The 23129-nt window shown below is 37.4% G+C and overlaps 2 protein-coding genes across 2 annotated transcripts in view; one reads left to right on the top strand and one right to left on the bottom strand.

Moving 5' to 3' along the window:
• LOC131416219 (fatty acyl-CoA reductase 2-like) overlaps positions 1 to 23129 on the top strand; it is a 358729-nt gene that overhangs the window by 4305 nt on the left and 331295 nt on the right. The window lies entirely within an intron of this gene.
• The window catches only part of LOC131416220 (fatty acyl-CoA reductase 2), a 77390-nt gene continuing 67417 nt past the window's right edge, over positions 13157 to 23129 (bottom strand). The window contains exons 9-12 of the mRNA XM_058558583.1: positions 22010 to 22181; positions 17901 to 18030; positions 15079 to 15206; positions 13157 to 14148 (exon numbers count right to left, since the gene is read on the bottom strand). Of these exons, the coding sequence (XP_058414566.1) occupies positions 13986 to 14148; positions 15079 to 15206; positions 17901 to 18030; positions 22010 to 22181 (593 nt within the window). The 3' untranslated portion in view covers positions 13157 to 13985. The remainder of the gene's footprint in view (positions 14149 to 15078; positions 15207 to 17900; positions 18031 to 22009; positions 22182 to 23129) is intronic.

Raw genomic sequence — 23129 nt, 5'->3', positions numbered from 1 at the left:
AGAGTGCGGGCGACGGTACTGACAGGGAAGATGGAGAGAAGCAGATGGACTTGAGATGTGTTTTGAAAGTGGACTTGATAGAACTTAGTGATAGATTGCATAGGAGAGACAGGTGAGGCAGGAAAAGTATGAGAATGAGTTCCTTCGGTAGATACTGCTCAATGTTTATAATTCAAAGCAGTAGGCTCACATGCATATGATTTAAAGTTACCACAAGAAGAACTGAAAAATGAAATGAAAACTGCTAACCCTGCTTAGCACCTCTGGAAAATATACCAGCTGTGTGTGGATAGAGGTGAGAAAAATGAGAGAGGAGACTTCACTTTTCATACTATCATTGATACTGTTGGGATTATTTTTAAACCATGCATGCATTTTATAATTTTTTAAAAGGTTACCATCACAACAAATGTGGCTCCTGTTTTTCTGGCTTGAGGACCTGAAGGGAATATGGGGTCATTTCCTAAAATGACAAAAATGAGGAGAGAAAGCTCTGTTCCTAAAGTGATTATTCTAAAACATAAGTCACTCTTTTGCTTAAAACCTTTCCATTCTTCCCCCTTGTCTATATCAGTGTTTTCCAAAATGTAGTTTGTGGGTTGTTAGTTTCTTGGGATATTAATAACAGTTAAACGAACAAAAAAAAAAGCTTCTCTGATAAGTTTGAGAAACACTTGATTTAACCTAGTTGAGCAGTTTTATTGCAGGAATCCTCAGAGCCTTTAATATACTAGTGCATGTTAAGAATCGTCAAGAAAGAAGGGATATTTTATGCCACATTTCCTCAACTTATTTGACTTTGAAATGCTTTTTTAGCAAAACATCTAATAGAGTCAGCATTCAGCATAACATGCTTTGGGAAAAGCTGCACTATATTAATAGATTAAACCTTTTAACACCCACAGCTTTCTATTAACCAGAAGCTTCTCTCATGTCTTTCATATTACTTAGGTGGAAGAAAGTAGGAGACTGGAATTGATTCTGTTAACAGGCTTTAAGTTGATGATGAAAACAGTGCTGCTCTATGAATAAGAGATAAAGAGAAATTCACAAGCAAGATCTGCAGTCGGATTAAAAACAAATTTTTTTTTTTTAATTTCTATTTTCCTGGCAAAGCTATGCAGGACCTGCCTGAGGTGCATTCTGTCAAGTCTAGATTTTCACGTGAGGAACTGGAAGCATAAACAGTGGGGAAGTCTTCACAGGGCCTCTCGTATTCCATGGCCGGTCTGGGCCTTATTGATGTTTGTGATTTATCTCCTGCAGGACAGCACAATGCGAATCCATAGGGCGTGCATGGTGGTGTGTTGTATCTCATATAGTTTAAATGAACAACAGAAAGTGAAATGATTTCTTTTTAAATTTGATCATTACACGACAAGAAGTAAATATGTTTTGTAAATTCTTAACAAAGAAATATTACAAAAATCATGTCAAAATATGAACTTTAGTTTTTATTGATTTGGTCGGTGAAGAGTATACCATACAGTTGTAAGCTCTTGAGCTCAGTAGAAAACTTGTATGTGAAGTGACCTTTTTAAGAAAATGGGAAAGAATGATTCTGCTCTTTTGATTGCTTCAAAAGCTAACCATTCAAAGAATACAGAATAATTTGATTGGCTCTGAAGAGCTTCATCTAGTAGGACAATTCTTAAACAGGTTTGGGTGTCCCTCTCATGTGGCAGGACCGTAGGGCTTCATCGTGTCTGTGTGCAAGTAACCAGATGACGTGAATCCTGTTCTCCTCCTATCTGTCCCCTTCCTTTTGCCTTCCTTCTAGGAGCGTGTCATTAACCATGCTGCAGGCAGCCATGGAGTCTCTGGGATATTTATGAAATATGATCTCAGTTCTCTGATGGTGACAGTCACTGAGGAGCATATGCCATTCTGGCAGTTTCTTGTAAGACTCTGTGGTATTGTTGGAGGAATCTTCTCAACAACAGGTGAAGATTCATTCCTTTTTTGTCTAATTTCTAAAAGCTTTACTGAAACTGAAATTAAAATGCTTTTACTTAAAAGAGGCAAGAAATATACACATGCTCATGTTTTGATACTTAAGGAACTTTTACTTTAAGCTTTAATTCCAGGGCCAGCCCTGGTTGCCTAGTGGTCAAGTTTGGCGCGCTCCGCTTCAGCGGCCCTGGTTCGGTTCCCAGGTGTGGACCTACACCACTCGTTGTCAGTGGCCATGCTATGGAGGCGACTCACATACAAAAAGAGGAAGATTGGCAATAGATGTTAGCTCAGGGCAAAAAGATTTAATTGGAAACCTCCAAAATTACATTGATTAAGCATGAAACATAATTAAGTTCACTGCGTTCAGTGATTTAAGGGGGATTACTTAGTGAACTAGAAAGATGCTAGAATTGAAGCCAAATTCTGCCATTTACATGATGGAGCCTTGATTAGGTCACCTACCTTTTCTGAAATTGTTTTCTCCTCTATAAAAACGGGAATAGTAATATCTAACTTGCAAGTCTGTTATAGGATTAAATGAGAAAATGCCTAGAAATAGTAAACACTTGAATGTAAATTTTCTTTTTCATGTAAGGTATTTTGAACTGTACAATATGTTAAATCACACCTAATGGTACTTTGAACTATGCAATATGTGAAACCAAATTTTTCAGTCAATATCGTTTTTATGACTTTTGGCTTTTTTGCCCTGAGATCATGGGATTCTCTCAAGGATAACTTGCAGAATTGTAATCATGAAAATTTGAGAGTTAAGTACAATAGATAAAGAAAGGAAATAGTTCCTTCTTTACCCCAACCCTTATTCAGTATTACATGGAGCTGGGTAGTTTATATACTTTGAATTATATTTTTTAAATGAATGAATAGCTTTTCTTATGAAAGTCTCCATCACTGCTTCATTTAAATTTCATTTAAATTTGTGGTGCTGATATTATTTATTTTCCAAAATGTGCATGTGAGATGTATTAAGTCCCTTGAAAAAACTGCTTGTCAAGGTAATAAATTTTATGGGCTTGTGATTTTGAAAAGAAATCTATTTGTTTTAAAATTCACCTGTCTTGTTATTTTTAACTGTGGAAGTGAATGAAGCACGCTGCTTTGTTTCCCTCCTTATTCTATTCCATTATAATTTGTTGAGTTTTTATTCTTACACAGCAGTTTAGGAAATAATTAATTTAGGAACTAGTTTCATTCAAAACATAAACATTTTTTATTACAGGCATGTTACATGGATTTGGAAAATTTATAGTTGAAATAATTTACTGTCGTTTCAGAGTTGGCTCCTACAAACCCATCAGTTCTGTAAGTGGTATAGTATAAATGGTGCTGAACTCTAAGTCGTAGTATCATTGTGAAATCTAAATAGTAGCTTTTGTGCTTAGAAAGAAATTGCACAAAATAAAGCATGTGTTTAGAGGAAATAGTGTAAGGAATGAAACTAATGCTTTGGTCTTTGTTTTTCTCCCTAGGTCTCCTTTGAGGATAGCCACGCAGACAACCACATACCTCTTTTGGAAAATAATACACATTAGCACCTCCCAAGTGAAGGAGAAAAACTTTTTGCCTGAGACATAAAACCTTTTTTAATAATAAAATATTGTGCAATATATTCAAAGAAAAGAAAATACGAATGAGAAGCAGGAATCACACCTAGAAAAAAAAAAGAAAAAAAAGACCCCCAAACTGAAATCCTATATATGTTGTGTCTGTTACAAATGTCCTAGAAGGAATTATGCAGCTCAGTGACTAAGCCCAACTGGAGTATTGCTTTGAAGATGACCCCTTCTGATATTTTCACAGCAAATGGGCAGTATGGAAATTAGACCTTACTTCTTCGTGACAAAGATCTTGCCTGAAGGAAAGAAGTCAAACCACATCTAAAGAAAAAGTCATTGATATAAAGTGCAAATGTTTGTGTCCTTTTGTTATTAAAAGATATGATGTCAGAATAAAATATGTAAAACTTATGGAAAACTAGACTTTAAAAAGTTGTGATCAGGTCACATTGTTAATAAAGGAAAACAGAGATGGGTCCCTATGTTACAGCCATATTAATGTTAAGCCATGATGACGAGATCATTTATCCAATAATTTGGTTTTATGAAGGTAACTGCTTTTCTTTAAACTCTGACTATTGACTGTTCTAACTGCTCAAGGCAGGGTCCTGGAAGACTAAGGTGAATTCCCTCAGGGGCAGGTACGAAGGTGCTATAACACGTGACAGAGGCATCCTTCACCAACTGTATAGTGGGCACTTAGGGAGAAGAAAGCACATTTTTTGAAAAGATGCTAAGTTTCCTAATCTGATCCTTCTATTATTGGTCTACTTTGGGAGTGGGGTAGGGGGTGAGGAATAAAACCATCCACTACTGATGATAAAAATTACCAGTTTAGGGGCCGGCCCGGTGGCGCAAGCGGTTGAGTGCGCGCGCTCCGCTGCGGCGGCCCGGGCTTCGCTGGTTCGGACCCCGGGCGCGCACCGACGCACTGCTTGGTAAGCCATGCTGTGGCGGCGTCCCATATAAAGTGGAGGAAGATGGGCACAGATGTTAGCCCAGGGCCGTCTTCCTCAGCAAAAAAAGAGGAGGATTGGCGGATGTTAGCTCAGGGCTGATCTCCTCACAAAAAAAAAAAAAAAAAAAAATTACCAGTTTGTGAAACATTAAGAAGAAAAGTAGAATATTTTATATGTGTGGTGAGTGGGCAACAGGGTAACTTGAAATAAAGTAGAAGTGTGAGGAATATGTTTAAGTGAGACAAGATAATGTCAGATCTGAGAGATTACCATATTAAACAATGTCCGTTAAATTGTAAAACTGGGTGATAAAAGAAGTACCTGCATTCAGAGTCCTGAATGTGATTGATTCTGCATTAGATTGTGTTGTTCTAACTTTCTTACTACTTGGGAGGTTGATTTTAAGTTTCCAGACTATAAAAGATTAAAAGTCGTGAGAGAGAGAGATCACTCCAGTGCCATTAAAAACTGTATTTGGAATATGTGTGCCAACATCAGTTTTCCTTTTATAATAGCTAATGATAGTAGAAGAATCATCAACCAATCCCCATGGTTTAAATCATTAGGGAAATGGGGAAACAAAATTCCAGGTAAGTAACAAGGTGAAGACTAAAAGACTAGATTTAAAATGGTGGCTTTCAGAGAATACAATGTCACAAGGGATAGCTTTCTAAATAGATTTTTTTTTTTTTTTTGTGGGGAGGATCAGCCCTGAGCTAACATCCATGCCAATCCTCCTCTTTTTGCTGAGGAAGACTGGACCTGAGCTAACATCCGTGGCCATCTTCCTCCACTTTATGTGGGACACCTCCACAGCATGGCCTAACAAGCAGTGCGTTGGTGTGCGTTTGGGATCTCAACCCGGGCCGCCAGCAGCAGAGCGTGCGCAATTAACCGCTATGCCATGGGGCCTGCCCTCAAATGTATTTTTTTAAGGTTAAAAAAATGTTTTCCTGAAAAGAGTTGGGACAGATAATGTAGTGGAGGGAAGGAGACATACTGATAAAACTACTGTGCAGTAAAGCTTATGTTGAATGGTATTTTGCAGAAAATAGCCAAAGCATCATTGTTTCAAATATACCGTTTATCATTAAGAGCCATTAAGTTAACTGATTAGGTGACATAACATGCTTTGAAAGATTTTTGAGTCTCAAAAATTCCAAATAATGAACTAGCCTTCTCCGTGTTTTTGATTTCTTTTCTTTAGATGTTATTTCCAATGAAGTTAGACTAGGAACTAATAGAACATCCCTCAAAAGGAACTTTGTTTTTATTGAGGTCGTAATAGTTGATAACACTGTGAAATTTCAGTTGTACCCTATTATTTGTTAGTCACCATATAGATGTGCCCCTTTACCCGTTATGACCACGCCAACCCCCTTCCCCTCTGGTGACCACTAACTGTTCTTTTTGTCCACGTGTTCATCTTCCACATATGAGTGAAATCATATGGTGATTGTCTTTCTCTGTCTGGCTTCTGTCACTTAACATAATACCCTCAAGGTCCATCCATGTTGTGAATGGGACGATTTTGTCTTTCTTTATGGCTGAGTAGTATTCCATTGTGTATATATACACCACATCCTCTTTATCTATTCTTCAGTCGATGGTCACTTGGGTTGCTTCCATGTCTTGGCTATTGTGAATAGTGCTGCAATGAACATAGGGGTGCATAAGTCTCTTTGAATTGTTGATTTCAAGTTATTTAGATAAATACCCAGTAGTGGGATAGCTGGGTTGTATGGTATTTCTATTTTTAATTTTTTAAGAAATCTCCATACTATTTTCCATAGTGGCTACACCAATTTGCATTCCCATCAAGAGTACATGAGGGTTCTTTTTTCTACACATCCTCTCTAACATTTGTTATTTTTTGTCTTGGTGATTATAGCCACTCTAATGGGTGTAAGGTGGTATCTCAGTGTAGTTTTGATTTGCATTTCTCTGAAAATTAGTGATGTTGAACATCTTTTCATGTGCCTATTGGCCAATTGTACATCTTTGGAAAAAATATCTGTTCAGATCCTCTGCCCATTTTTTGATTGGATTGTTTGTTTTTTGTTGTTGAGTTGTATGAGTGCTTTATATATTTTGGAGATTAACCTCTTGTCAGATATATGATTTGCAAATATTTTCTCCTAGTTGGTGTGTTGTCTTTTCGTTTTGTTCCTGGTTTCCTTTGCCTTGCAGAAGCTCTTTAGTCTGATGAAATCACAATTTTTTATTTTTTCCTCAAGAGGAATTTTTATTAGAATTAGAATTTTAGTTATTTTAGACTAATTGAATGTTGGTTCTGTGAATCTGCTTGTCAGTTCAATCAAATTTCAGAGTTTTCTTTCTTTTTTTTTTTTTGGTGAAGAAGATTAGCCCTGAACTAACATCTGTACCAATCCTCCTCTGTTTTATATATGGGCTGCTGGCACAGCATGGCTTGATGAGCGGTATGTAGGTCTGCGTCTGGGATCTGAACCTGTGACCCCCAGGCCACCAAAGTGGAGCATGTGAACCCAACTACTACGCCACTGAGCTGGTCCCTAGGGGCTTTTTTTTTGGTGAGAAAGATTAGCCCTGAGCTAACATCCGTTGCCATCCTCCTCTTTTTGCTGAGGAAGATCGGCCCTGGGCTAACATCCATGCCCATCTTCGTCTACTTTATATGAGGCACGCCTGCCACAGCATGGCTTGACAAGCAGTGCGTAGGTCTGTGCCCAGGATCTGAATCTGCAAACCCAGGGCCACCGAAGCGGAGTGCACGATCTTAACCACTACGCCACTGGCCAGGCCCCAGGGTTTTTTTTTAAATGGGAAGAAAACCAATATTGATTTAGAATTATTTTCTTTCAGTTAACATTATAACAGTTAAGTATCTTTAAAAAGGATTTTAAAAGTTATTGTGGTACTTAAATATCATTTTAAATTGCTTCCATGTTTTCCAAATATCATATTAAAATTTTAATGGAATTAATCTGTCCCATTAAAACCAACTATAAAAGGAATTTCTTTCAAACAAAATCCTACTTTGCTCCATTTTAAAAGTTAGGAAAGGCTTCCGCCTGAAACTCCTTGAATAGTCAGGGTCAGATTTTTGGTGAAGTCTTGGTTCTGACCAGCCCTTTGCATGATGGATAATGAAGAATACCTGCTTGTTAGGATTTGTTTGTTTTTGCCTCACCAAGTATTTCTTTTCTATTGCAGAGAACGCTACTAACTTACCTGTTAGGTGGCTCTGGCTTGTGCCTGGGGTGCTTCTAGTAGGATACCCAACTTATCACTCAGCCCTCCTGTGCAGTTTTTAGGGGATTCATAATATCTGTATGTATATATTCTAGCTTAACTAATTTAAAAGTTGAGATGTCAAATTATGTGAAATGGGTTTTTTAAAACTGTGTTTGCATACATTAGCCTATAAAAAGATGACATATTTAGGTGAATAATTCTCTGCTGCCATATTTGTACTCTTCAGACTACCTCTTGGGAAAAGCTTAACTCAATATCAGTCAGAATAACAGAAGTACTTGTAGTTTTCGACTTAGATGATTAATATCACTTTGGTCATGTATATATTATGGTAGAGAACACTGAATTTTTAGAATAAATAATTTACTAATACGAAGTTTACAATCTTTAATACAACTACTTTGTAATTCATAAAGGAATGACTAAGATCTAATTTTTAAAGGTATAAGTAGAGCTCTATTATGCATTCTGTCATTATTTTGGCTTGGATTAGTAATTCAAGTAAAAAGTAAATTTATATACAACTCCTCTGCTTCAAAATTTAAAACTTTGAGTCTTGAACTTGGGTTCAAGATGCATATTTTTGATTGTTTAAAATGAGTTAAACCTGAGCCTTGGGATCTTGACTGTCTCACTGCGCTCTTTCACCTGGTACTGAAGTTCTCCTTCTGTCTGGGGCTCGGCAAACCTTCAGCGGGACAGCGAGCCCCTGTCAGCACTGTCCGCATTGAGATCGCCACTGTTACTGCCTTACGGGGCGATGCCTGGACTCATGTCCAAGTATTTCCTTCTTGTAGTTTTCCCCCGCTTTTGAAATATTTCTTTAGTGATGAAATCACTTTGCATTATTTTAAGCGGAAACCAACTGCCTTGGATGTTTTGGTTTTCTTTTAGTTTTTAAATTTTGTTTTAAGAGAAAAGAGAACACAAAAGACTCATTTAGTGTCTCAGTCCTGAACATTGGACTCTAAATAAAATGACAAATTTTAAAGAAATTTCTTTGTCCTTTTATGATCATGTACCCCAAATACGCCTCAGGTCCTTATATTTAAGCTTCTTTTTTTCCTGATAGGAAAACTACAGCAATATCACTTGGTTACATTTGCTTTTGCTCCAGATGGAGCTAAATTACTGTATGAAATTGGAGTGATTTTATGTTTTTCATATTAAAAATGAATGAGTGGTGGGCCGGCCTGGTGGCACAAGCGGTTAAGTGTGCGCGCTCCACTGCAGTGGCCCGGGGTTTGCTGGTTCGGATCCCGGGTGCGCGCACCGACACACCGCTTGTTGAGCCATGCTGTGGCGGCGTTGCATATAAAATGGAGGAAGATGGGTATGGATGTTAGTCCAGGGCCAGTCTTCCTCAGCAAAGAGAGGAGGATTGGCAGATGTTAGTACAGGGCTGATCTTCCTCACACACACACACAAAAATGAATGAGTGGTGAAAATTGAGCAGTTGACGCAAGTCTAAACCTATAAACAATTGAATATAAGATTATAATCAGTGAAACATTTCAATACTTTTGTGTTACCAACTCAAAGTTGTATTGGATATTTTTGTGTGTGTGTGTGTGAGGAAGATCAGCCCTGAGCTAACATCCATGCTAATCCTCCTCTCTTTGCTGAGGAGGACTGGCTCTGAGTTAACATCTATTGCCAATCCTCCTCCTTTGCTTCCCACCCCCCCAAAGCCCCAGTAGACAGTCGCATGTCATAGTTGCACATCCTTTTGGTTGCTGTGAGATGCGGCCTCAGCATGGCCGGAGAAGCCCTGCGTCAGTGCGCGCCCGGGATCCAAACCCGGGCTGCCAGCAGGGGAGCACGCACACTTAACCGCTAAGCCACGGCCCGGCCCCTGTATCGGATGTTTATCAAAAGGAATTAGATTAACAACTCTTCCAAATATTGTAACTCATTTACGTTATTTTGTGTAATAATTTTAAGGTCAAACTCAGAATGAGAAGGTGTGGGGGAAAAGTATGCATTAATGAAAGCTGCATACTGAAGCAGACCTTTGGCAACAACTCATATAACTATATAATAAAAACTGTGTAATTTCTATTCTATTTTCAGGCAGTTATGCTTGAAATTGGGTGATTTCTTGTACTATACTCACCTTTAATTTCTTTAAGGTATTTTTCTAGAACTGACACAAGTCGCTCAACCTCACATCTCCCCACCCACTTACAGTTCAAGATTGGAATCAGTATTTCAAATAGAGGTACATCTAAAATATTTATTTGTGTATCAGAAGAGCTGTTTCTAGCTACTCAAACTCAATGTCAGTTAAGCATCCTTTGCCATAACTATCTACACTTCACAGGACATTACCACCTCTCAAAACATCTTAAAACCAACAATTACTAGTTTTAATTTGTTAAATTAAAAAATATATTTTTCAAAAGTAATCTAGGCAGTGAGCATTTTTCCATACCTCTATGTGGGCATATGGGACAACCATTACTTTTTACTAGAGGCAGTTGCTTTGTTCTCAGAAGATGATTACTGGATTTGCAGTTCTAGATAAATAACCATGTGAAAATTTACATGTGATTCCTCTGAACTTTGAAAACTATTGATGTTTTTGGAAACTTGTGGCTGCCCTACTATAATTGTTATGTTCATTGTAAGATAACACACTATTTGTGTTTTATTGCCTTCTCAGATCATTCTATATATTTACCTCGAGATTCTAAATCAGTTATTTCAATGAGGTGCTAACTGGAGATGGTGATGTTAGGTTAGCGTAAAATTGTGAGAAATGTCTTTCCGAGTTGTGAGCCCATCTGCCTCAACTCTTTCTAGTATTAATGGCCTCAGGTGCTGACAGTCTTCAACTCAGTAACATTTGTTACTGTATTAGGTATCTTGTGGATGCAGAATATAAGGATTACCAAACTTCTTTTTCAACATGGATACCTTTTCTTTGTGCTTTCTATCCCCTTTCCCCTCATTGCATTGTGTATATTAGGCACTCAAATAATTGTTAATTGGTCTTGATGTAAAATAATTAGGGATTTTCTTTCATACAGATACCTACTTTTACTGCTTAATCATCACAGGGGAATTTTATCCATGTCATTTCTCTAATGCCACAGATGGAACATGCTTCAGTGCGTAGACATAACCCAATTAATGGTGTCAGAAAAGTGAAGGATTATGTACCTATGTGTTAGTTCACATTTATCTGAAAGTTTCTTTGGAAGATTTTACCCTTTTTTATTGGGAGAAGGGAAGAGACCTACTGCAGTGGTCAGCAGTTAAACAAGTTACACACGAGATGAGAGGAAAACATTTTTTAATTCAAATTTTCATTTAATCAAAAGTCAAAATGTGAATACTTGATCAGTGGAATTTAATGAATTGGTGAAACATACAATAATCAAAAGATAGCAAATTCTTAAACTATTATGTTTTATCCAATCTCACTGAATTATATCTTGATTTCCATTTTATCATATTTATAGTTTGGATCTCAATCAATGTAACTCAAAAGTATGCTCTAGACATCTCAAACTAAAGGTCACCAGGTGCTTTGTTTCAGAGCTGGGTTGACTCCCTGGAAAGTTGTTCCAGAACTTAGATGAGATTGGGAAAGATTTCCCCCAAAATGTCCTTTGTGGGGTTCAGAAAAATCTTAGGTAACACTGGGCTAGGAGCTGTGCTCAAGGCTTTGTACACTTCAACAACCTGAATGGGCCTCTCTGAGTATTACCAATTATTCCAGAAATTGAGCTTAAATACACCTGCCATTGTTAACATTTTATGCTTGTGTAATTTTTTAGGAGTTGTATTTTTAGTTGTTTAGGCCTCAGATATTATGTTTGAATAATCATGTTCCTAATATGAAATGCTGTAATCCAACATGCACTGATCTCTCAAATATGAGGAAAGTTGGGGTAACAGTTATATTTTTCATATAGGAATTTGGGAATAAATACAGTTTTTACTGATTAATTCACTTGCAGTATACATAAAATATTTTTAAACAACACCTATAGAGTCCCTTAATGAAGTCTATCCTCTCCTGCTGTACATTGTACAGTTAACACTGAATAATTGGAATGATCAAGTTACTAGCAAGTCCTAGTGATCACAGAAAAGGAATCTTCCCCACTTTATAGAAAAAGACTAAAACTAGCACTTAAAATTTTATTTGAAATTTTGCTTTTCTGAGTGGGAAAGATCAGGGGGACTGGGTTTTTATATGATTCTAGCCTAGGACCTTCCTCTCCCATTAGTCACTCAGCTTGGGGCCTGAGCAAAATAAGCTTAAAAATAAGGAGTTTGATCCAATCATCAGTCGAGGGACACTTAGGTTGCTTCCACTTCTTGGCTATAGTGAATAATGCTGCAATGAACATAGGAGTGCATAAGCCTCTTTGGATTGTTGATTTCAGGTTCATTGGATAGATTCCCAGTAGTGGGATAGTTGGATCATAGGGCATCTCTATTTTTAATTCTTTGAGGAATCTCCATACCGTTTTCCATAGAGGCTGCACCAGTTTGCATTCCCACCAGCTGTGTATGAGGGTTCCTTTTTCTCCACATCCTCTCCAACACTTGTTTTTTTGTCTTGGTGATTATAGCCATTCTAACGGGCATGAGGTAATATCTTAGTGTTGTTTTGATTTGCATTTCCCTGATGATTAGTGTGGTGTTGAACATCTTCTCATGTGCCTATTGGCCATCTGTATATCTTCCTTGGAGAAGTGTCTGTTCATTTCCTCTGCCCATTTTTTGATCGGGTTGTTTTTTTGTTGTTCAGTTGTGTGAGTTCTTTATATATTGTGGAGATCAACCCCTTGTCCGATATATGTTTTTCAAATATTCTCTCCCAGCTGGTGGGTTGTCTGTTCATCTTGATTCTGGTTTCATTTGTCTTGTAGAAGCTCTTTAATCTGATAAAGTTCCACTTGTTTATTTTTTCTTTAGTTTCCCTAGTCTGGGTAGGCATGTCATCCGGAAAGATTCCTTTATGACCAATGTCAAATAGTGTGTTGCCTATATTTTCTTCTATGAGTTTTATAGTTTCAGGTCTCACCTTCAGGTCTTTGATCCATTTTGAGTTAATTTTTGTGAATGGAGATAGCAGAAAATGTGGTATATATATACAATGGAATACTACTCAGTCATAAAAAAAAGACAAAATCGTCCCATTTGCAACATCATGGATGGGCCTGGAGGGTATTATGTTAAGTGAAGTAAGCCAGGAAGAGAAAGACAAACACTGTATGATCTCACTCATATGTGGAATATAAACCAACACATGGACAGAGAAAATTGTACTGTGGTTACCAGGGGCAATGGGGGTGGGGAGTGGGCACGAGGGGTGAAGGGAGACATATATATGGTGATGGACAAACAAAAATGTACAACCCAAAATTTCACAATGTTAAAAACTATTAAAACATCAATTAAAAAAAATTAAGGAATTTGGTGACTTTATTGAATAAGAAGGAAACTCTTGAGAGAAGATTATCAGGAAAATTGGCGATTCAAAAGATTTAGAAGTAACAGTTGTCAAATTCAAATTACAAGAATTAATTTTTACTTAAAAGCATAATAAACTGAGTCCCAAGGCAAATATACTTGAGCCCTCATTCTCTGTATAATTGTTTACACCTCTTGGTTCTTTTTAGGTTTCAGAAGTGGGTATAGTTAAGGAAAATGTTCACTGCAAGCCCAATTTTCTAATTCCCCCAGCCCTCACCCAGGACTCCATACAGCACAGAGAGGAAGCAGAGACTGCAGTGGAGAATTATTTCACCTGCGGCATTTGTGAGGATGTTGAGACCATTCTTCTTCTACTTATCTTGGCTTTAAACCTTTATACTGGGTACCCCAGAATGGCTCCAAGGTTTTTGAACTACCCTTCTTAGCATATTTCAGCTTCTACCATGAGTTCTTCCATGTTTATTGCGTCAACATTAGTCCTCTCAAGAAGAGCTAAATATGGGAAGATGGGTATACTTTGGGTGTTTTATATTCAAGGGCATAGAATAGAGTATTAGGAAACAATATGGAAATAATTTTTTCCTAAAATATGTAGGATTATAGGCTGGCATATGACTTGACTTCTCTCTTTGAAATAAAAAGAACATATAGTTAAGAAATAGGGATGAATACATGAGAGCACATTTGAGAGGTAATGAACTTGGGCGTATTCTTTGTTACTTCCTAATCTTGAGAACCGTAGTTTGCTGTTCTAGAGGTATCTGAGAGGTTCCAGACAAAAGGAGATTGCCAAATGTTCTTAGATCTTGAGCGTGCTGGATGCTCTAACGTAGGAGAGGAATTTATAACAGAGGCTCACGATGAAGAACCAGACATTACGAGCGAGCTGAGATTTGGCAATGAGAAGGCGCCAGGCGATGAGGAAGAAGGCAGTATTGAAGAGGTAGTGAATGTTTCGGAGCCTGGGGAACAGACATATATAACCAAAGTGAAAACAGTGCCAAATACCCAACTATGTTGTCTGAAGCATAAATGTGTCTTTTCCTGGCTGTGACCAGCAAATAATTAAGAGCTCATGGGGTATGTGGCCAGACCTGATGGCCTTCTGATTTTTATCATTTATTTCCACAACATTCCTTTTGAATAATCAGATTTCCATAATATTTCCCTGACTAGTTTCTCTTTCTCATACCTATCTCTACTTGAAGCTATCTTACAAACATGACTAACAATCTTTCTTAAATATACTTTGACCATATTACCATATCACAAATCCTCTCTGGTTCTTGTTCACTAGAGCATTAAGTTCTAAAGTTTTTAGCTGGCTATTCAAGGTTCCTCTCTATGCAATTTATTTTTCCATCTTTCTTATCTCTGCATTAAGAATCCTTTGCCTCTACCAGAATTATACCAGACTGCTAGAATTCTTTGTTCCTTAGGGATTGATGACTGAAAGAAATTTAAGGCAACTGAAGGGCTTGAAGAGTGGTTATAAGATTTGCCCATGTTAAATAGTAGAATCATATTTCCTGCCTGTTGGGTATTCTTTCTCTTTATCACATTATGACAGGAGGTAGTAGAAGAAACAGAGAAACTTGGGTTCAAATGTGGCTCCTGTACTTGCCATGTGTTACTCTGGACAAGTTACTTACCATCTTGAGCCTAAATAGCTGTTTGATAAAAACGGCATAACCAAAATAACACCTGCCTCATAGAGATGTGGTGAAGTCTAAATGAAATAGTGTACTACAGGGCATAGTATACAGGGAAGGACCTGTAATGTAGTGAATGCTAGAAAAATGTTCATTCCTCCCCTCCCCCAAATTTCATGTCTGGTGTAAAATCAGATACACATGGTAAGTGCTCAATAAATATTAACCGATCATGATTACCTTTTTAAGTGTTGCTTTGCTTCTGGGATCCCAGCCATATCCTCTTTCAATAAGTACTTTTTAACTCCTAGAACATAATTTTCAATGTATTCCAACCAGTTCAACTGGCGCACATCGAAGTTGAATACCTGAAAAGTAAGAAGAGATTATGGATTGCCAGAACCGCACTGCTGGACGCTTTGTCCATTCAGTCAATTTTCTTTTACATAAATGACTGACATCAGTTCGGAAGACTTAGGTTGGACCCTCCAAAGGAGATTATTTGAACTGTTATTTCAGAGGCACTAACAATATGGATTAGCATTTACACAGGAATATTTAAACATGGGTCAAGCGCACACATGTGACCTTGAGGAAGTCTCGTGAGGGAAATTTAAGGAACTGGTATTAGTCTGGCAAAATGAAGTCTTTACTTCATTTCAAGTAAATGAGGATTAATTATTTTTAAAAGTGATGAAATAGTATGTTAGGGACCAAAACAAATTACACATCTTTTCTTTTCCATTCCTAAATTTTGGTGTTGTCCCCTTGGTCTACCATCCTTATTCCTACAATATCACAACTTCGTTATGCAGATTAAGGTAAGCTTTGGGAAGCAAAGCCTTAAGGAATAGCTTAGCAGAATTTATATTCTGTATTTGCTTTAGAGATGTTATCCATTATGTCTCTCAGTGCTTCCTCAAATGAGGCCCTTCAAAAACATTTCTTTGAGACTTCAGTGGTAGAAAAACTTTGCTTCTCTTGGAACACTAGTATTATTTTCTCCTCTTAGACAAAGAATGCCATGACACTATATTTTCCTTTTCAATTTGTCTCCTAAAAGATCAAGAACAAATTCCCTGCTTAACTGCAGTGACTGAGTAGGATCTTGTAGACTCCCTATGGACATTCTATTTTTTCATTCCTATCCTTGACTCCTTATTTTAATACATATTTTCCCCTGGTTTGATGTTTTCTTTCTATTTTGTTCTTTTATTATAGGTGTTTCTTTCAAGTTATCTCAAATCTTTGTGAAATAATTTGGAGTATTAACCAACAGAGTAGATGGGATTAACAAGTTCCAGAGAGCTTCACAGACTTGTCCAAAAGCTGAATTGCTTTCCAAAAGTTATTCTGTATCACTGTTTGCATATGTCTATTTTCCACCGTATCACTAAATATTACTTATTCATCTGTATAAACAGAGGGTTTCATTTTTATACTATTTCATATTTCTAAGTCAGATTTCAATGAGGCCCTAGTTTGGAATGCTCCTTCCATATGGCAAATCAAACTGAATTCTGAGCCACACCAGAGTTTGGCAATTACATTTCAAGTATTCAGGACTATTACCTTTGCTAAGATATTTTGAAAGCATATGTTAAGTCCACTGAAGCTTTGATTTTTTTTTCACAAAATTTTTAGTTATTTAGGTTAATAGAGTAAAATATCAAAAACTACACTCTAAGCTCAGTACGTTTTGAATTATTTAGATAAGTAAATTCCACGGAGAAAATGCAATCAAGATAAGCCTACATAAAATTTGAAGCTAATTTTTAAAATAATTTACAATAGCTTGAGCTTTTTTGTTTGTTTTAATAAGCTGATTTGGATATCATCCATGCATTTCAAATACAAGTGCTTAGAAGAATTTTGTCTATACAAGGTATGTAAACATTTCTGAAAATAGCTCTATTTCATGTCAATTTTAGAGGTACTCAGCAATGATTTGAGTTAAAATATCCCTCTAAATCTCACCTGGTGTATTTAATATAATATTTATGGGGTTGGACTTTGCAAGTAACCCTTAAGTTTCACGACATGAAGTAATTCTGGGACTTGAATGTGAATCATGCTCTATGAGGCTGGTATGTGGGAGTAAAACCGTTAGCTGGCAGGTGAGGCTAGCCAGCCATCTAACTTTTACTTCTCAATAGGACTTGGTTTCTTCTACATGCTGCGAAGTGCAAGATAAATCAAGAAATGCTTTTCTCTTTCTTTTTAAAAAAGTTTTAGTGGAAAATGTCAATCAAGAGAGTGAAAACTTTAAAGTTTAATCGAAAACTAAGGATATGCTCAGGGAACACATGACTTTTTGAGAACAAAAGGAGGAATATGTACAAAGTATAAAATAATTCTATATTTGTGAATTTCAGAATATGCAAAGATTTCAGGACTTAACATTGTGACTGCCAAGTAGCCAATGTAAAGAAATAAATGGCAATGATGCTAAGCAATTAAAGTGAAGGCCTGTCTTGAGAAATAAAATTCTGAATTGTCGAAGAGATACCATTACAGGGAGGATGATTACCATGCTAGAGAGAGGGCGATACTGATGGAGGGAGGTCTTAGATGGGACAGAACGCATAGGAGTAGGAGTTAGCTTTAAAAACATAAGGAAGGAGCTGTAGCTTTGGAGATGCAGACTGATTTTGATTCGACCAGAACAGTGGATGAGGGAATTTATAAGCAACAAAATTATTATTTTTCATTGAAGTCATATGCTGTGGAGGGTAGGGGAAAGACAGAGGTACCGAGAGTTTGTTGAAAAGATAACAGCTACCGGGGATGAACAAAGGGTTGAAACGAAGCATATGAAATGTGACTGCCAAATAGCAGGGAGGATCTAACCAAAGTCCAAGAACTTAGATCTCTTACCTACATTAACCCTTTTTTCTGCAATTGTGTCAATAGCATTGACTGATTTTCTTAGCCAAAAAAAGAAAGAAAAAAATTCTATGTATATAACTAAAACTCCCTTAATTCATCAGCTTTCCAGGTCAAATACTTCTAAATTCCAAATGAGTAAGATTCTCCTGTTGGTCAGGCAGTGCTGCCCTTACCCTCTGGTCCTCAGGACTCAGCCTGGACATCAGCATTTCTGTATTGTCTGTGCTCCACTCCCAACTGCGGTTGAGGAAATACTCCATCAAGGAAACGTTTCTTATAAGCCGATTCATGAGCTTGGTCATCCTGAGGTAAAGATCAGATAGGAGCAAATATCAGCACACCACTGACGGCTGCTTCCCTGGTCCTCTATAGGTGTGTGACAAACAATTATTGAGAAAATACAGAAATTATCCCTCTCCTCTTTCCCCCAACTCCTCCTTACAGCTCTTGTTCTTTTTTTCCCTTGCACATTAACCATTGAAGAAGGAAAGGGGATGAATCTAAAGGAGCTTGTTCTAGCAGGTGTTTCAATACCACCCCACTCCTCCTCTTCCTCTTTCCTACCATCTCTTTCTCAAGGGCAGCAAAAATTTAAAAAACTGAGCCAGACATACAGCCTTAATGACATACCATTCATTCTTTGAATTCTGAGGTAGACAATTAGAAAGCTTATTTTTCTTCTTTATTGTATGTTCTTGGATTTAAAAAAAAAAGGATTTATCCGAGGTCTTAGTATATAAATTCTGGGCATGAGTGGCGACTATATCAGCAACTGGTGAACTGAAAGCAGTTGTCAATAGTAATGCAGATTTAATAGGAAAAGAACTTATTTGTTGATAACCTACTGTGTTAGGCATGGTGCTGATACTTTTAAAAAATATCTCCATTCTCATAACATCCCTCTACATTTTTATGAATGGGTAAAGTGAGCTTAAGACAGATTAAGTCACCACAATAACACAATAAGTGTCAAAGCTAGCCATTCCAACCCAGTTCTGACTGACCTCAAAAAGCCTCTACTTTTGTAATCTCACCATCCTGTGTCCCATTACCTAGGATGGACCACATCTTCCAATCCTGTGGGCAGGACTTGGACCAGCTCTGCTGTGTGAACTTCCCAACTTGACAACAACTTACAAAGAGCTTTCGTATGTAAACTTATTTGATCCTCACAATATGACTCTGTGAGGTAGTCAGGATCTGTATTATTTATCTTCATCTTACAGAGGGATTAATAGGTTCAAGACCACATAGCTAAGGCTCAAACCCAGGTCTTCTGGTTACAAACCACTTTTGGCCTATAGAACATTTCATTTTTATCTTAGTTAGGCCAGTCTTGACACTTGATAGAAGTGATTACTGTAGACCCAATAATGACTTATGAAGCTGTTTTGGGCATTTTGTCTTATTTCTGGTCAAATCCTAACACCCGTATTCCTAATGACTTATGAGGTTCTTCTCTCATTGTATCATGGGAAATTCTTAGGCAGGAGGTAGAATCATTTTTCCCTGATACAAACATCACAATAGGGTTCCATTTAGCTCTTATTATCTAACATCTTTGCTATAGACTGAATATTTGTATCCCCCCAAAATTCATATGTTGAAACCTATTCTCCCCAGTGTGACAGTATTTGGAGGGGAGACTTTGAGAGGTGATTAGTGCCCATATAAAAGAGACCCCAGAAATCTCCCTCGCCTTCCCAGCCTATGAGGACGTAGAGAGAAGATGGCTGTCTAAGAAGCAAGAAGCAGGCCCTCAGCGTCTGCCTTGATCTTGGACTTCCCAGTCTCCAGAACTGAGAAATAAATTTCTGCTGTTTATAAGCCATCCAGACTATGATATTCTAACAGCCAATGGACTAAGACAATCTTTATCTATTCTACAACTCTGATGTAAATGATGTGATTTCAATATATTTATTTTAATTTTTAAAAATAATCATTGTCCAATGATACCATTGTATGTACAGAACAAGATGAGCATAGAATTTTTTTTAGAAAGAATACATTTATTATTCTCAGGTAGAGAAGGTCTTCTTAATAGATAAAATGCAAAAGCCATAAAGGAAAAAAGTGATTCATTTTATCACATAAAAATTTAAAACTTCCATAGTAATAATAGTGGTTACCATATTCTATGCACTCTTAGGTAAAAGCCTACAAAACAGAGATGATTACCATCCCCTTTTTTCAGGTGAGGAAGTTAGGATTTAGAGAGGTTAAGTAATTTAGGGCTTATATGGCTAAACTGGTGAAGCCAGGATTTAAATCTGGAAGTCTGACTTCAAACTCCAGGCTCTTAAGACCTACATTACATGTAGCTTCCCTTCTCTTACAAAAAGCTTCATAATCAAAATTACAAGATAAGAAACTGACTTTGAGAAAATACATTAAATATATATTTACACACACACACACACATGGGTTTCCATAAATTAATAAGGACAACTCAACAGAAAAGTAGGTGAGAAGCAGAAGCAGGCACCTCGCAGAGGAGAAAACGTGCACGTCCACTGAACAGGTGAAAGCCCGGCCCCTCCAGCCCTTAGGGGAATGCCAACCAAAGGAACAGAGAGGCCGCTCCTTCTCATTAGTCTGACGCTTCAAAAGACTGCAAAGTATTTGCAAAGTATTGATGAGGGTGAAAAAAAAACAGATTTGCACCCTTGTGTGCTGATGTGGTAGTGCAAATTGACAGAGCCTTCCTTTAGGGCAACCCTGCAGTAGTCACAAATCCAGATCCCCCCAGTCCAGCAATCGCACTCCTCGGCATCCGCCCCAGACCCAGGGGCACGTTCTGCAAAAATGTATGTGCGCTGATAATCGTTGCCCTGTTGTTTGTCACAGGGGGAGAAAAAGATGACACTAGACAGAATGACTTAGATTTTCACGGAACATTAGTGAAAAAAGTTGGAAAATATGTAGGATTGATTTATATACACACGCACACACTGCAAAGCAAAACTATATTTACATATGTCCATATATTGTTGTACATGCATAGAAGATTACACCCAAACACACTTGGGAAAGGAAAGGGTCTAGAAGGATTCTAGCATTTTCTGCCATAAAGATTATTCTTAAAATTCCTATTACAAAAAAAACTACCCATTTCCCACAAATATTACAATTTAATTTCTTACAAACAAAACTCATGATGATTTTTATTGGGTCTCTTCCTTCTGTGTTTTTCTTTTCTACTTACTGAACTTTGCTCTCTATCTAGGTCTTCTTACAACTATGATATATTTTAAAGGCTTTAGCATTTCTGCCTCAATGTTTGGTCTTTTTTCTTTTCCTATTTTTATTTAATAAGCCCATATAAATATCTTCCCCATAGCCACAGTGTCCCCTTTTCATCTTGCTCAAGAAGAAACTGACAATTACTGAGTTATGAGCTCTAAATAAGGTCTCAGAAAATTTAGGTAAACTCTAAATTGCCGAAGTTTTAGACATTTGCTGTGCTAATAAGGATGGAAATTAAACATGCTGAGAAAGACTTCCTCCCTTACAAAGGGGCTAGCACAGAAGGCCATAGAATTCATGCTTCTGATTCTCGATCGCAGGAATTGCCTTTGGTAACGATAATAACGATGACGCCTCAGACTCATATAATATTACTCAAGTGAGGCAGACAGAGAGAGGGATATGTCCTATGTCACACAGCTAGCTGGTGACAGAACTGTCTCAGCATCAGGACACTTTTCTCTCCACCTTGTTCCCTGTTCCCTGTAATTTCTTCTCTCATCTGTAGGTGGCAGTCAATCTAGTTCAGGTTTCTCCAAATCTTTCCTCGGTCACTCCCTTTGAGACTTCTTTAAATCGTTCCCTTAGCTTCTCTTTCCTCATTTGTAAAATTGAAATGATGAGAATGTCCTCCTTGGGGGTGTTGTGAGAATGAAGATGAGCTCATCATGCATCATCCCACATGTGCGTCAGTAAGGCTGTTTCCATTATTGTACATTTTAAGATTATCTAACAACTTAGAAAACCCCAGACACGAGTCTCAGTTGCCCTTCTTTTTGGGTGGATGACAACTTGCTGAATTTATCAAGCAAGTTCCTTAACACGTGACTTCTGTTGTGATGACAGAGGATTTCTAAGGTGGAGGTCCTCTGGGTCTTCTCACTACTGCTACTTTGATTGTCCCCAAATTTATATATATGTATGTTAGATTCAGTTGTCACCTGTGATCCCCAGCTGAAGGGAGGGCTAGGGACTTTAGGGCCCTAGTCTTCCATGCAGTGACACTCTTAAAGCTACTGACCCAACTTCTCACCTGGGCTTCCTTCCTGTGAGCCGCAGATAGAAGTCATAGATGATGGCAGGGGCGCGGTGGCTGACTGCGTTCCGGTAATGGGTTGTGATGGTGTTGGCTGTGAAGTCAGCATTGGGCCGCCTAAAAGCTTTCTCAAATGGGACTTTTTCAAAGGTTGCCAAGACTTGGAATCCTGGGAAAAAACAACAGAATAAGTGCTAAGTCTAGGAGTGTATAAACTCATTGTGGTGGATGGAGTTATACAATGGGTCAAAATTATAAAGACTAAGGATTTGCTGTGTAGAGTCAAGAATCAATTTTTGAGAACAATATTAAGATTTTGATGCCGGGCAAGTGGTCACCTGCAAAATCAAACAGTGTGAGTGGGTAAGAATTGGGTCCTTTTCTTGAAACCTTTACTCTAAGACAACTTCTTGGGGATACAGTTTTAGTCAATACAGTGAAGTATTGTTCAGAAAAACATAAATCCATCATTCAATTCCTAGGTTATCTATGAAGCTTTATTAAAGTGTAAGTTTTTTAAAAGAGAGAATATACAGGCAGGATTTCTTTCTGCTGGTTCACTTTAAATACCACAGTCTTCAAATTCTTTGGTATTCCTACTTCTCTAAGAATATGTCAGACTCAATTGTCCACTCTTGTCTCCAGAGTTTTGTTCATAATAATCTTTTTCTTTTTATATTATAACTTAGATAAAACCTAGTTAAAAACTTTTAATGTATATTTGCAAATTCAATAATTCTTTTCAAAAGATATTCACTTGAATTCAATTTTGATTATATTTATGTAGAATTTTCAAAGAATATGCCTAAGTTCATTATTCAATTATGATGAAGACATTAGTTATTATGGTAATACAATTATTGTCCTCCTTAAAAGACACTACCTGGAAATCTATATGAAAAGTGTGTACACTATATATACAAAGAAACATCAGATCCAGGACTCTTTTCCTCCCAGGGGGATTCATATTCACTTTTAAGAGTCACTAATGGAGTGGTTATTGCACATTCAAGAGAGGCAAGCAACCTGTCTTCTACCTGTATTTCAGGCACCAGCTCTCCATATGAATTTCAATAGCTCATACTCTCTCTGGGCCTCATATGTGAAACAAAGTGAG

This window comes from Diceros bicornis, chromosome 17 (assembly GCF_020826845.1).
Source record: "Diceros bicornis minor isolate mBicDic1 chromosome 17, mDicBic1.mat.cur, whole genome shotgun sequence".
Classification (NCBI taxonomy): Eukaryota; Metazoa; Chordata; class Mammalia; order Perissodactyla; family Rhinocerotidae; genus Diceros; species Diceros bicornis.
This window is presented reverse-complemented; position numbering and strand designations above follow the sequence as displayed.